Here is a 14,872-nt window from a genome sequence, read left to right as displayed (position 1 = left end):
ATTTGTAATTGTTCCTGCTCTCTAAGTTCACAGAACTTTTACCAAATCTTGATATGTAAAATTGTATTTTTCCCTGAAAACTACCTGTGTTTTCTGTCTGCATTCTCCTTTTCTGAGATGGAGAAAGTTGCTGTTGCCTGATCACTTTTGAGAACATGCATTTACTGCTCATCTCCTCCTCCAACTTCATCTATATTGAGTGGAGTGGGCATCTAGAAATTAATAATTGAAAATGGAAATTAGTTCAGTAGAATACCCTCAGAGAAACTAATAATTTTTTTTTTCTTTGAAGAATAGCTTGACTTGAATTACTTTAATGGAAAGGCAAAAAACCATTTTTATCTTACAATGCTAGTCTGATAAATCTAAGAGGAAAGCCAAAGTGTAGCAGCAGCTTAGGAGGAATACAGTTTTATCTAAGATTTTTAGGTACCTAATTCTTATGTGAAGAAAAATATTATATTGCTCATGCTCACCATGATCCTGATAAAAAGCAGTTCTTGCATCAAAATAAATCAGCGGGAAGCTTTTGCAAGTAGGCTGGTAAGTGGTTTTCATACCATTTCATAACAGGATTCGACCTTTTACCACATTTCAACTAACGTATAAAAAACTCCAAACAACAAGAGTGCTCAGTCTTGCAAATTAATACACATTCCAACTTCAGCTGCTGGTCAAAAGTTGCTATTAAAACTGTTCTTTTGTGTGCTTTTTTTTTTCTGTAAACACTTTTGATTCAAATCTTGGGCCTCTAACATCATTAAGTTTCCCTGCTGGAATCTAGAAATTCCATGAAAGCTTTTGGAAAAGAAAAATATAAAAGCTTTAGTCGCCTATTTAACTTCTCATTGCCTTCAGAAAGACATGTCTTCAGCATTTCATACAATTATGATCAAATCCCTTGAAGACTCTACTAGTTGGGCAATACTTAACCGTGCACATTCCCTTTCTTCATCCTCAGTAAGACAAAGGATCTTTAAATATTCTTTGAAGTTCAGGAGTTCTGTAAGGAATCCCTCATATATTTTAAATAAGAAATCATACCTGAGGTTAATGTCACCTTAATTTCTTTTTAATTTCTAGTTTTCAGAATAAATTCAAAGAGATGTTTCCCTTTCAGTTTTACTGTCATTTACATCATTAGCATCATGATTAAAAGGAAAGATGAGGAAAGATGAAATAAAGCCTTGACATTTCCATATGTGATTTTAAGTTACTCATCTAAAAATACAGCAAGTCAAACAAGCAAAAGACTTTGAAAAATAAAAACAGCAGATTACATATATTTATTTAGGACTTACTTCATTAGCACTAATTAAGCTTCTACTTGGCTCATGAACCCTGAGAGATCTTTTAGTCCTCACTTGTAGATGGAAGTGTTTTTGCCAGGAGGGGGTGCCAAGTACCCACAGCATTAATTATGCAAAAAGAAAACACATGGCAAATACTTTACAGAAAGATAAGTTACCAATTTTTATAGTAGTTGTACTTTGAACCTTGATGGAGTAAATATTAAATGAAGCTTTCAGCAACTAATGGTTGTTAAAGCATCTGTTGAGAGAGGTGTGTGTTTAGCATATATGTCCTGTTAATTTCTCATTTACCAAAATTAGTCTAGTGCTTCTATGGGTACCTAGCAAAGAATATAACATCAAAGAACTTTTCTGTTGCAGTATTTCCATTTTCTAAAACAGTATTTGAAAGCCATAGAAAAAAGCTAAAATTTGGAAGAAAAGGTAATTGTAAGGAAACTTCATGTTAACAGAGCAATTATTCTGTCTGATGGATATTTGCATTTTTTGTGGGGCAATAGATGTTGATGGGAGGCAAAAACAACCCCAAACAAGGCAATCAGAATAAAGGTGACCGATCACAAAGCAGAGGGGCAGAGAGTTCTTGAACTGGTATATTCATTAACAACAATTAAAGCACATTCTGCTCTGTTTTGTTTCTGGTATTCTGTTTATATGCTCATTTTTTAATAGTTTTAATAAAATGTGAGCTCCTTTCTTCCTGGATTTCCCTCCTACCATTCTTTTAATAAGAGCTTCATCTTCTAAGCCCTGTTATCTGTGAGTATCCTGTTCCCCCCTTTTTTGACCAAAAGGGCAATTTCTTGTTTTCTAGTATTTAAAATATTGATGAGAACATTCTGAACCCACAGTTCAGCTAGTCAACAAGTTAGTTCCTTCTGTATACAAGAAAATAGGTGATTCTACACAATGATGACCTAGATTACATTGAAGCATAGTAAAAGGATTGGACTAGATGATCTTTTGAGGTCTCTTCTAGTCCTTAAGACTCTGTAATTCTGTGAAAAGCTCATCTTCAGTCCAACTATTTGATAATGATATGTTTTGCTAATGTCAGCACATTTTGACAAAGACAGACATCAAACTTCCAAAAAACCAATCTTTTTAGTAATCTGAATAGCTTTACTATTTTCTCTCTTTCTGCTTTTTAAAACATGCATTTATTTATACATAGACATTTATATTTAAGTCAATTGTTATTTATGCCAATCCACCCAAATACATAACTCAAGCTCCTTTCAAAACCACTTAATACATCACAGGAAATACGAGCTCAACATAATAAGTAATACAAAATATATACTATAAATACAACGAGAAAGCGACTCACACGGATATATGTTCATAAAATACAGTGAAAAGACAGTATTTCATACAAAAACCCCAACATGTTACCAGGAAGAAGAAACTTCATGAAAAACTTGTCAGAAAATGCAATGTTGAAGAACTTTTAACCACACTTCACTGGGAGCTTCTTCAAGTAATCCCTAGGATAACTAACCAGAATAACTATACATATCTTAAGAAGCACTGCAGAGAAACACCACATCTTTCATTGAAAAGTCTGCAGGGGATCGGAGGTCAAGTTTTATATTCAGGCTTCTACTGTGATACATCTCCATAGATAGATCCAGACAGAAAGGACTGTCTCCCCTGTGTCAGATACAAGCCAGGACCAGCACAGAAATATGAAAATCTTTTCTACAAACTACTGGAGACAATAAGGCCACAGATGAGAGAACGTTGGATAAAATCCTTTAAAAACCTCAAAGCATTCTCTTCCTCAGTAAAGTCCTTCTACCCAGTATGTGATATCCCTCTCTCAAATACATACAACAAAGTCTTTAATCAAGTAAAATGGAGGCAGAAAAATGTTAAAGCCAATTAAGTACGTAGTTGTGCTTGTTTGTTTTCCCTAGAAATACATAATGATGCAGTAACAGATTCTATAGATGCAAGGTAAAGAGATAATCAATTTATCTCTCTCAAAGTTTTAATTAGATATAAGCAAATATGAGAAATATTTAGCAAATACATTAAACAGTTCCCTAACATACTAAGATACATAGAAACAGCATTTTAGATCTGGCACAGTTCTAACACAGTTAAAAGATGGTAATTTAAAGAATATTACCTCAAAAACTGTTCTCAGAAAGAACAGCTCTGTGACCTTAAAATGCTTTAATTCATTAGATAAAAGTTTCTTCTCCCGAACAGCAAGTATTTTCAACCTCACCACCAAAATATCATGACTCAAACAGCAGATGTTTCTCTGAGTTTTTCCCTTAATCTTTAACACAATCCTCTACTCTAGGTAAATAGCAAGAAACTGACAGAACTTGCAACCACCAAGATGGATTCTAAACAACAGTACTATGGCCCGATCACCTGGTATCTGATATAAAAATAACTCTGTGGGCCTACTGTCCCACTAGACAACTCTGGAAATTATAACAGTAGACAACTTAGACTGATACATGACTTTTCACAAGGATGTGATGTATTACAGTACACTTAATTTCACCACAGTCATATTCTCTCCCATATGCATTAAGCAGTTCCTGGCTTCGTACAAATTCTCCTTCTCAAACATTTGATTTCTTTCCCCCCTCCCTTTATCATCTTATATTAGCTGTTTGAAACTCTTGACAATCCTCTCTCATTCACAGAACTCCAGTTCAGATTCCCATGTAGGCTACACAGGCACTTAAGTCTTCTGCAAAACTGAGGATTGGAAACATCCTGTTTTACACTATAGCTTGTTACTTTAACAGTTGATCCAAGTCCATGTGTTATCCCCCATTACCTGGACTTAATCCAGGAACTTCCAAATAATTATAGCACAAAGTTAGGAGCATTGGCTCAGTCAGACATACCTGTGCCTTGCTTCACATCTTGTGCTGATTTTGCTGACCACTCATGACTAAAATATTGCTGTGCTCTTCTGCACTGCACCTGGATGGGTGCTGCTCTTAATCTGAGACACCTACATAAATACCTTGTGTATGTGATGGTTTCAACGTATGTGTCACGAGTCTTTGTAGATGAAACTTTTGTCTATAAAGTTAATTTGTGCTTCACTTGTTTTTCAGTTGTAATGAATGGCTTTTGGAGATTACCAAAGTTAATACATACAATTATTTTGTTTAGAGTATGCACTCCACTCCTTGTTTGACTTATTACAGATGACTACTATTTTCTTGTTATAAGGAAAAGACATATTGTTTATGAAGGGGCTTTGGAAAACCAAACATGGTATGTTTGTCAGTACGTATCCCTGAGACACATCTCTCTTTGAACTCAGACATGTTACCAATAGCTGCTGCTAACGGACTACCATGACTTAGATCTCTCCCTTTACAAGTTCCTCTTTACCCACTTGCATTGCTGATGCCTTTTTTTTACTATCTTTCTTTAAAATTCATTGATAAAATCTTTGTTCTCATGACAAATTTTATAACTAAGAACAATTCTGACAATGTGTCCTGAGACATACATTTTTCTGCCTGAGTTTTTCTGCTGGAATGATTTCTGCTATTTCTGCTAGAGGCAGCTCTTCCTTTGGACAGTAGAAACCACCATTATTCACAACAGTCTTCGTTCATGCTCTTCCTACAATTTTAGCTTGCTTAAGTGGGACGGTAACATGGTAAGGAACTTCTGATACTTTGGAAACCATCTTTTACCACATAAACAGCTTCAAGAGGTCATCTTTCTTACTGGCAATTCTCATGTAAATGAACTTCAGTATACTGTCACTGCAGAGTACATCTATATGACACTTGGTATCATTCAGAGTGCACAGAAGATTTTGTGTTTTAATCAAAGTTATTATTTCCTAACTCTGCAGACTATATGATACCATAAAGCCCAGAGTAGAGCAGATATTTCTAAACCATGACATTAACTTTAGTAGGGACATTACAAAGCTGGGTAATGTTATCCTCAATGAAGTATGAATTAATGCCAGCATTTTCAAATTTGGATTATTAAGGTTGTATCTTAAAATGACTACCTATTTTTTTGCAGTTCTGAGACTCAACTGGAGATCACCTGTGCCCATATCTGAAAATCTTCATTCATTCCAGAATGTCAACTGAAGGAAAGCTGATTAACATAGCAGTACTCTGATTTCTTATTTTTCTGAAGTGTATGATTGGTAAGTTTGCCCTGATCTTCAGATACATCTCAAGAAAACAAAAGTTCATGTCTCAGTAATCACTGCATGTACTTTTAGTTGTACTTCAGATTATTAATCACAGGTACAGAAAAATCTTATGAACTACAATTTAATCCATAATATTTTACAATTTTGTCCAATTTTGCAAATACATCACCTTTCTGCTACATAGGCTGCCACATTCTATAATACTGCCTGGGAAATAACCTACATCTACGTTACCACCAGTCCTGTCATCATGCTCCCATTATTATTGAATTAATATGGTTAATTATTAATATCTACCAAGCATGCTCCAATTACTTTTTCCTTTCTACTTCCACTTGTTTAATACATTCTCATCAGAAACAATTTTTACATTCCCACCAACTTGATTTTTTTTCTTTCAGATTGGAAGTGGTCACGATGATCAAGTATGAATTATGTTCACAAAAAGTGGCAAAACTTGGTAGATAACAGTATATGAAACATGGCCTTTTTCAGTTTTATTACTATGAATTCCATGTAGCACAACTGACGTTGGCAGCAATTTTCATACTGAAATGAAAACACCACTTTTTACTGAACCAATCATGTCCACTTTTGGATGTTAACCTTTGCTTTTGCCCACAGTTTTCATTGATCTTGCACTTGAAAATTTATCTTCACCTTCAACTTTCCTTCTTTCACAGTAGTAGCCATAAAGACAATTATTCTGAAAATTACTTGAGTGCATATTTAGATGAAGTTATGATTCCTCCAATATTTGCACAATTAAATACGTGATTCTTTCAACAAATAGTCAATTTAATGATTAAGATTAGACTGGAAAAACATATTTAGATGTTTTTAATAAAAATAAACAAATAGACTCGTTTTGGGTGTTTTTTACTTCAGTCTGTCTTGAGTAAATATCTTATTAAATCATATCATTTTTAATGACTAGGCTTACCAGTTGCTGTCCTTGGATGCCCCAGGCTGCATACTGTAAAACTGAATCCTCTACTTCTGGAGGGTTTAACTCCCAAACTTCCCTTGAAAAAATGTAAACATTTTTACTTGAACACATTGGCATCATCTTATCTATGGAAGCACTGACAATGACATTATATTGAAAAAAACAATTTGACCTACCTTGTGTGTATGTTATAAATCACGTATGAAGCTGTGTAGGAATAATGAAAAACCTGTGACAAAAAGAGAAAAGTGTCAGAATTACAAAAGCCACATACTGGATTACATAGAGACTATCATTATGAAATTCACAGTCTTTCAATCCCTGTAAACACCAAAACACTGAAACAAAGATTTTACTGAATTAATTATAAACAATAGACTCAAACCAGGGTTTGAATCTTGTGTGCAGGACACACATATCTATTAATTTTAAGCAGAAGCTTAATGTGCAGAATGACTGCACAGAAAAGGCCACAATCAGAAAAATCTGCATTTCTGTTTAACAAAAGGATTTAAAAAACCAAAACCAAATAAAAAACTCCCAAGAACATTCGTTAGGAAAATAAAGCACTTTCTCCTGCATTTCTTCATCAAGTTATGGTCAAAATGATTGTCCAGGCAGAACAGTTATTTTACTTGAAATACAGACTGATATAGGGTCATATGTTATTTTTCTGAGGACCTGCTATGTACAGCCTAAACAACCTTCTGGGCTATGATAACCTATTCACAGAATAGAATAGAAAACTAAGTGCTTACTGGGGCTCTGTTTGGTGTGGCTTTCCTTAAATGAGTTTCAGTCTTGACTTTTTCTGAAATCTGGGGAAACCATGTTTTACCTGAGATTTTTCCTATGCAATATTTTGAGCAAAACAAAGTGCTATTTGTCAGTAAACTTTCCTAACTCATCAGAAAGTTACTAGCTCCTGGTCTCAAGATTCTCTAGATGGAAGAGAGAAGCAAATTTAATGTATAGTTCTACTCTGCTGTCTTTTGAATTTGTTGAAAATATTGTTGAAGTCAAATGAAACCACCATAATTTTAAGTGCAAAATGTCAATGCCTGATGTGTGCAGACATAGAAGATCCATGGCGGGGAATAGGATGGTACAATGTACAATGTGATATACCACCACACCAAAGGGCTAATGTCAAAGCAAACTATTACACTTTTTCTCTCAAGTCAAGCATTAGTCTATATACACATCCATACAGTGAACAATAGACATTTTGCTGTCTTCCAAGCTTGGGTGATTGGTTTTAGTCCAGCTCATTTCTTTACCACTGTGTGTTATGTTATAGAAATAGTGTAATTCCACAGTTCCAGTCAGATGGAAGCAGATACAGCTGTAAAGACAAAACCTTGGTATAGATAGATGTGTTGGGAACTCTTGGTAATATTATCAGCACCAGGAATTTTTCACAATCTCCTTCAAAGAGGAGAGACAGTAGAGGATCAAACATAAATACAGTCATTGCAATTTGCTGCTGTCACACGAGAGGGGTTTCAGAGATAGCTATTTTGTCTGGGGATCATTCAGTAACAAAGCCATCTGAAACATCCATCCACTGACTCCATTTCTATTATTAGTTGCCTGTCAATAGACCTCAAGATTTTTGCAACATCTAAATCCCTGCTGGCTGATGCTGCAAGAAGCTCACAAAGGTCTGTAAGATTAGTAACTGTACTTTGTGCAACAGCTGAATTTTCCTTCTATACAATTTCCCTCTCCTTTCCACTTCCATTTTCCAAGTCTACGATGAGTAACACTCAAAGTGTTGCTTCAGTGACAAGAATCACATGTATTAATAAGTACCCATCAAACTGTTAGTTGAGTTTTTTATATTACAGCTTATGATAAAGTATCTGGTCATGAAAGGTACCAGCCTCCTCTGAGAGGTGCTAAGTGTGACAGAAATAGAGACAAATTACAAGAATATTATGATTGCTGTAGGAGGTACAAAGACATCAAGAAGAAGATTCTAATTGGATTAATTTTCTTTAAATAGGTTATCATAAACATATCTATCACCATGTCTCTATACTATATATACATACACATCTAATTATATACATAGCAGAAGTAGACTACTTGCTTACATATCATAATGTTTAGAGTTCAGTGGGGTTTCTGTGACAAATTAACTTGGTAATAACATTATTAACTTGGTAATAATAATAAAGACAGAGTTACTCAAGTACTGCTGGTAAGACAATGAGACAAACCATTGTCTTCAAAGCTCCTGCTTTGTTTTATAAATCTTATATTGCTCGAGGTAAGAGACGGGAGATCAAAGAGACATAAACGGTTAAATCATGGTGATTTCTGCACAGGGCATACATTGCCAGAGGCTACCTGGAGGGGCACTTTCCAGCAGCTGTTAAAGGGGACAGTTTCATACAGCCAGCTCCAGAGAAGAGGAATGGGTCTTTTGCCCTTGTAGGAAAAGGGAAAAATATATCACAGATAATGTGTGAAGGGCTGATAGATATTTAGAATAGAAATATTTTAAAAGTAAATTATTAGACAGGACATATTTCAACAAGAAATGCTAAACTAATACATCATTTTGACAGTTTTAATAGAAAACACACTGTAACAACAAGAACATTACTTCATATTTCATCTTAAAACCTTCCTCTTGCCTCATGGTAAAATTTCTATCTAAATGTTTATGTAAAAGTATCAATATCTTTGTGTTACAAGTACTAATATCTTTGAAAGAGCTACAAAACCAGGGAACATCAACATGACAATGAAGTCACTTTCAGACAAGATGATGACATTTTCCTTAACTCATGTCAGTTTTATTTCTTAATAAGAACACCATGTATAAATTACAAGTAGGAAGTTTCTTAATTCAGCCCGCTTGCAGCAGCCACACACTGAAATGTAATCATCATCTAAACAAAACAAATAAAAAGAAGTAGTAAATCTTTCTTTTCCAAGTCTGGCTTCTATACTAAGTGCCTAGGAAGCACTCATAATTTTGTATCAAGGCTTAGTTGTTTGGCTTCCTTTGGCACAGAGCCATGTAGGGGCTGAGACCACACATCTCTTGATCTCTAACACATGTGGCATGACACAAGCGGATCCCAGCTGAAATCACAACCACGGGGAGTATCAGCAATCCTCAAAATATCAGGATCAAACCTTGAAAGAAGCTTGGTGTTTCTGCCCTGCAAGACTTGTTTTGTGGGATACACAGTGACCAGAAAAAATCTGGTAATTTATGGTGAAATTTGCAAATAAACAGACTGAGAGCCCACACAGGTAATGCTCAGGCTGCACTGAACACTTTCATGGTATATTGCATCCTTTATTGTCTCTACGATTCAGATTCTAAGTTCTATCATTCCTATTCCAAGATGTTTTCAAATATACCTTGTACTCCATACCTTCTAACTGGGGTAGTATCAAAAGACAGGAATAAGTTTACAATTTAAATATGGACAGTGCTTCAGCTGACAAAAACTATTTCTAAATATAAGTAGTGTGAAACTGAGGTAAAAGGTGAAAGCTTGTAGTGAAAAAAGACTACAAAGAGGAGGACCAATTAATGAACACATGGAACATCTCTTAAGAAGTGAAGCAATGTAGGAGAGCAAAGCCTTTTAAAATACTGAAAGCGTCATGGTAAATTGTGCACTGATATACCAGAGAAGGAAAATGAAGAGAGGAAAATGGCCTGGCATAATTTATTAATGTAAGTATACATGTTAAGGTGGGACACTGCAAGGTGCTTTACCTCCACAAATGATGTGTTTTTTGACAAGTAAATAAGTTGCCTGTTACTATTATCATAAGCTGGAAAACATTCCCCACAATGTTAAAAACTGTGAAAATGGCTTTTTAGATCAAACTGACAGCATATACCCCCCTCAATATCGTTTACTTTTGCTTTTGCCACAGAATGGAATAGGTAAGAACTGTTGCATATCATGCACTTCTTCTGAACTCAGTTTTTCATCAGTTTATAAACTGAAGACAGGCTTTCATGAGATTCTGCTCAACACTGCAAAAGTCAGCTGCATTTGTGTACCAAAAAAACACAAACTTACAGAATTATATGAAAAAGGACCTAAAATAAAAAGGTAAAAAAAGTATTTCAAGATAAATTGCTCAAGTCAAAACTTACTGAAATAACAATCTATTATTCAGCTAACAGTCAACAATAAAAAAGCCACACTTATCAATCAAAATATGAACTTTTAGATGACATACTGTTTTGGGGTTTATATGTCCTTTATTTGCTACCTTTCAAGAAAAGCCTTTGCCTTTCTAAGGTTTCTAAAAATGAAATACTGTCATGGAACCTAGTACATAGCACTGCAAGATACAGGAAAAAAAATGTGCCCTATACACTTGGCCAAATACACTCCACTCATTCTTTAATATACTGCAGGAAGTATTCAGTTTGCTGTCTTTGGATAATTTGGAAAACATCTGTCAGGAGAATAATGTTTGTGCTAAAAAGCTACCAAGAAAACCCCACTGGCAGTATTTCTACAGGATGATGAGGGCTCTCAGCTCCAGGGAAATGGAGGAGAGCTGGTGACATCAGAATGAGAAGGCATATCAAGCACTTTGACACACACTTTATCCATTTCCTGTATTATAAACCACTGCAGATGTTATTTATTTAGACAAATGGTGATACCTCCTTGCTAGCATGGCTTTCTGTAAGGTAGTAAACTGATTGTGCTGTATTTTTCATTTTTACCCATGCAGACACCCATACTCTGAACTCATCTCTGTGGTTCTCAGTGCTGCTAGACTCTAAATTCTCATTTCAGGTTCCAATAAGACTTCTCACGGGGTATAACAGCGCTCAGTCTCAACAAGGATGATAAAAAGCGACAGTATATGAAATATACTGAAAATTTCAGCATCTGCAGGAATAGAATCATAGAATGGGGTTGGAATAGAACCACAGGGGTTGGAAGAGACCTTTAGAGAACATCTAGTCCAACCTCCCTGCTATTCCAAAATTTATCAATGTGATTGAGTACATACATCTCAGACAAAATATTCCTACAGTAGGTAGCTATTTATTTAAAAAACATGCCCTTACCATTAATTAAAAAACAAGGCAGCATGAAATAATTTAAGTTGCAGAATATGCTATCATGCCCATCTCATCTCAAAATACAGCCACTGACTCAGAGAGACAGACAGTTTCTCAGATATCATTCAACACCATTGCGATCTTTGTGATTCACCAGCGAGGGATCAGATCTGTCATAAATTACTTTACACTTCTCCTCACATGAAAACCAAAATCTGATCTTTTAAAAGACTACTAATCTGAACAAAAAAACCCCAGATTATACTATTATTCTACAAGTTAATGGATTTAATTAGAATTAAAAGAATAAGCAGCCTTAGCTGTGGAAAGTTTTAACTGCTGCAATATATGGATGCCTCCCAAATGTTATTATTTATAAGAAGAGAAAGATCAAAAAACTGCTTTTATTGCTTCAGTCAGTTATTAGGCAGCTCAAAGCTAAGAGAACTCGACCTGGAAAAGATTTTGTGTGCCTGAAAGCTTTTCTGTTTTTTTCCAGCTACATGAGTTGGTCTAATAAAAGATACTACCCACAAATTTTGTCTCATTTATCTCTTCAGGCCATTGTATCTCTAACAATAATATTACTGAGAAAAACATTCCTGAGCCCAGCTGAGAAAAAGGATTACTCAAAACTAAAAATGATCCTTCCTAGTCAATAAACTGTGTTACAGTATATATCAAAAAATGCACGTGAACTGAGGAATCAAGGGACAGGACATACTGAAGCAGGGAAATAAATAGGAATACATCCTGCCAAGTACACTCACTTCTTCATTCATCTATGGCCCTTCTCACTTTTTAAGATCTTTCATAACACATTAGTGAAATGATTGGGCATGTTTTCAAACTGCCTCAGTGGGAGCCAGACACAGGAACTGCTGGCCATTGAACACAGTCTGAAGAATGGCAACACGAGCAGGATTTTGCCTTCATCCTCTTTTCTACAACTGAATTAAGCATTTGAAAAATTACTGAAAAATCTACTTATGCTCAAAACCCAGCCATAAGACTTTGCCATGGTAAAGTGATTACAAGGCCAAGATAAAAGGTAACCAATCACTCATGCAAAGAAGCACATCCATACAATGACACACAGAACCACATTCATAGCTCCAAGATCGAACCTTCACTAAAGACTCAAAAATTCAATTTAGAAAAAGCGATGCAAACATATTATGCTTCCTCTCTTGCCTTTGGGATAAAAGTATCTTGGAAGAAAAATGGAGCCTGCAGAACACGCCATGAACTACAAATAATAAGCAAGTACCAGTTGCAGAATTGAGAGGATATGAGTGGAACATAATGAAATACAGATATACAGGATGGTTACTGAGACCTTTTGAAGGGATTACTGAAACTAATGCACTGTGCTTGTGGCACAGTCACATCAAAAGCAAGTGACACAGAAGATAATGTGAGACCGTGCTGAAGACTCTGGGTAAGTCTATCCCAGAGATTCACACAACTCATCTAACTCCACATGATTTAACCCCAGTTAACTGGAAGTGCACTGAAGTGCAACACTGAGCTAGTTGTGCATGAGCTCATGACACAGGCCTTTAGCACGGCCTCTCAAGCATGACGCCACATTGATCCAGCAGCAGCATTTTCAGACCACAATTAGTATCTACACATAGCTTGACAACATACAAATGAAGACTAAAAGGAGGCTGCATGGCTTTATAGCATATTCTGTTGTATGGTAGAAATCTGACTTTTGTTACTTAATTTTCAGCTAGCATGAAACAAGTCAGATAAAACAAGTAGTCATATTACATAATTTCATTAGGTCGAGGCACTATAGATTGAAATTTAATCTCTACACAAAATCACAGCCTATACAAATTCTAAAAAATTATACAGAGCCTCCACATATTAGCTATAAAAAATTATGCAAAATAGTACCTAAATTATTTCCCCTCCAGCTAGTGATATTTTAGTCTGTTTTTCTCAGTGTACATTGGTGTAATTCAGATTTCCAGCAATTAAAATGAGAAAGGACTTTATGCGGGCCATTAATGTCATGTACAAATTCTTTCTTCTGCCACACATTTGGAAAACACCAAATTATTCGTGGCCAGATTTCATTCTTTGTGGTAGTCAGTTGAAAGCAAATGAGAAATGAGTTACAGTGGGAGGGCATCAGTATTGCAAGTAGCAACTTGTTGCTCTCCAAAACAAAAAAGCATCAACATTCACATAATTTTCCATTCCTCATTTCCACTTTATGAGTTTTAAGACTTGGCTAGGACTGCAGGACAAATAGAAGGGAATCAGTCACTGATGTGCTGAGTCAGAACTTTCACAAAACAATAAAAATGATACATTATTTTCCTCCCTTTGTATTACAAGACATGTGACATCCCTTTTAGTATAACCTGTGACAGAGTTAATAAGATGAAATTGGTAGAAGCGTGACTACTGCCAAGGGCAAAGTGCAGGTGCTGGATGAATCTTCCATGAATTTTGCAACTTGTGTGATAAATAAATGAATAGTCTTAATGGTATCAATAACATTATTAGATTAAATCCACCTTTCGTTAAAACTCCATTATCATTCACATCAAATGTTCCCCATTTGCCTGTCCAATCTGACTCCCATGTGTTCTCCAGCATGGGAAGTGCTTCTAAAGGGGAATAAATAACTAAACATGGTCATGTTTGGGTTTTATGTAAATATCTGTTTGAATATGTAAAGTGAAGAGCAGGCTCTGCAGTATTAACTTCCCAGCCACAGACATATGAAGCGACTGTATAACAAATATACTACAAATGGAGGGTTTGAATAAAACACACACTTCATCAATAAGGCTCTGACTCTGTGCAATAAGAAAATAATAACAATTACAGGCTGGAATTTGGTTGATTTTATGTCCTGGCAACAAATAAAGTGAAACCTCAGACTCTATACTGGTACCAAAGCTCAAGTCACTTAGGGGAATTACACCAGAAATGGTTCACATTGTGCTTCAGTAAAGTGATTCCTTTTCTTCCTGGGAAGTGTTCTGTTTGGCTGTTATTTTCCCAGTCCAAGATTCAGCAGGAACTTAATTACAAATTAATAACTGATACAATATGGATTACATCCAGGAGAGAGGCACAGAATTTAACTCCTTCATGAACTGGGGATTTGAACCACAATCCAGTAATTTTTTTCAGCTTACCTTAATTTTAAGCTGAAGTTAATGATACATTAATTCGTATTTCATACAGCTAGGAAAGGCTGTGTCTAACTTCCTACACTTAAAACAAAACCAACAGAAACAACTCACCTGGACTTGTTCCCATGCTACCTGATTGAGATGAACCTGCTTTAGCAAGGGGTTGGACTGGATGGTCTCTAGAGGTCCCTTCCAGCCTCTGCCATTCTC

General features: G+C 35.6%; 1 protein-coding gene across 1 annotated transcript in view; it reads right to left on the bottom strand.

Annotated features, from left to right (window-relative positions):
* Positions 1 to 14,872, bottom strand: part of DPP10 (dipeptidyl peptidase like 10) — a 440,052-nt gene that overhangs the window by 73,604 nt on the left and 351,576 nt on the right. Inside the window, exons 6-7 of the mRNA XM_062004641.1 lie at positions 6,607 to 6,659; positions 6,425 to 6,506 (exon numbers count right to left, since the gene is read on the bottom strand). Coding sequence (XP_061860625.1) covers positions 6,425 to 6,506; positions 6,607 to 6,659 — 135 coding nt within the window. The remainder of the gene's footprint in view (positions 1 to 6,424; positions 6,507 to 6,606; positions 6,660 to 14,872) is intronic.

This window comes from Colius striatus, chromosome 11 (assembly GCF_028858725.1).
Source record: "Colius striatus isolate bColStr4 chromosome 11, bColStr4.1.hap1, whole genome shotgun sequence".
Taxonomy (NCBI): domain Eukaryota; kingdom Metazoa; phylum Chordata; class Aves; order Coliiformes; family Coliidae; genus Colius; species Colius striatus.
This window is presented reverse-complemented; position numbering and strand designations above follow the sequence as displayed.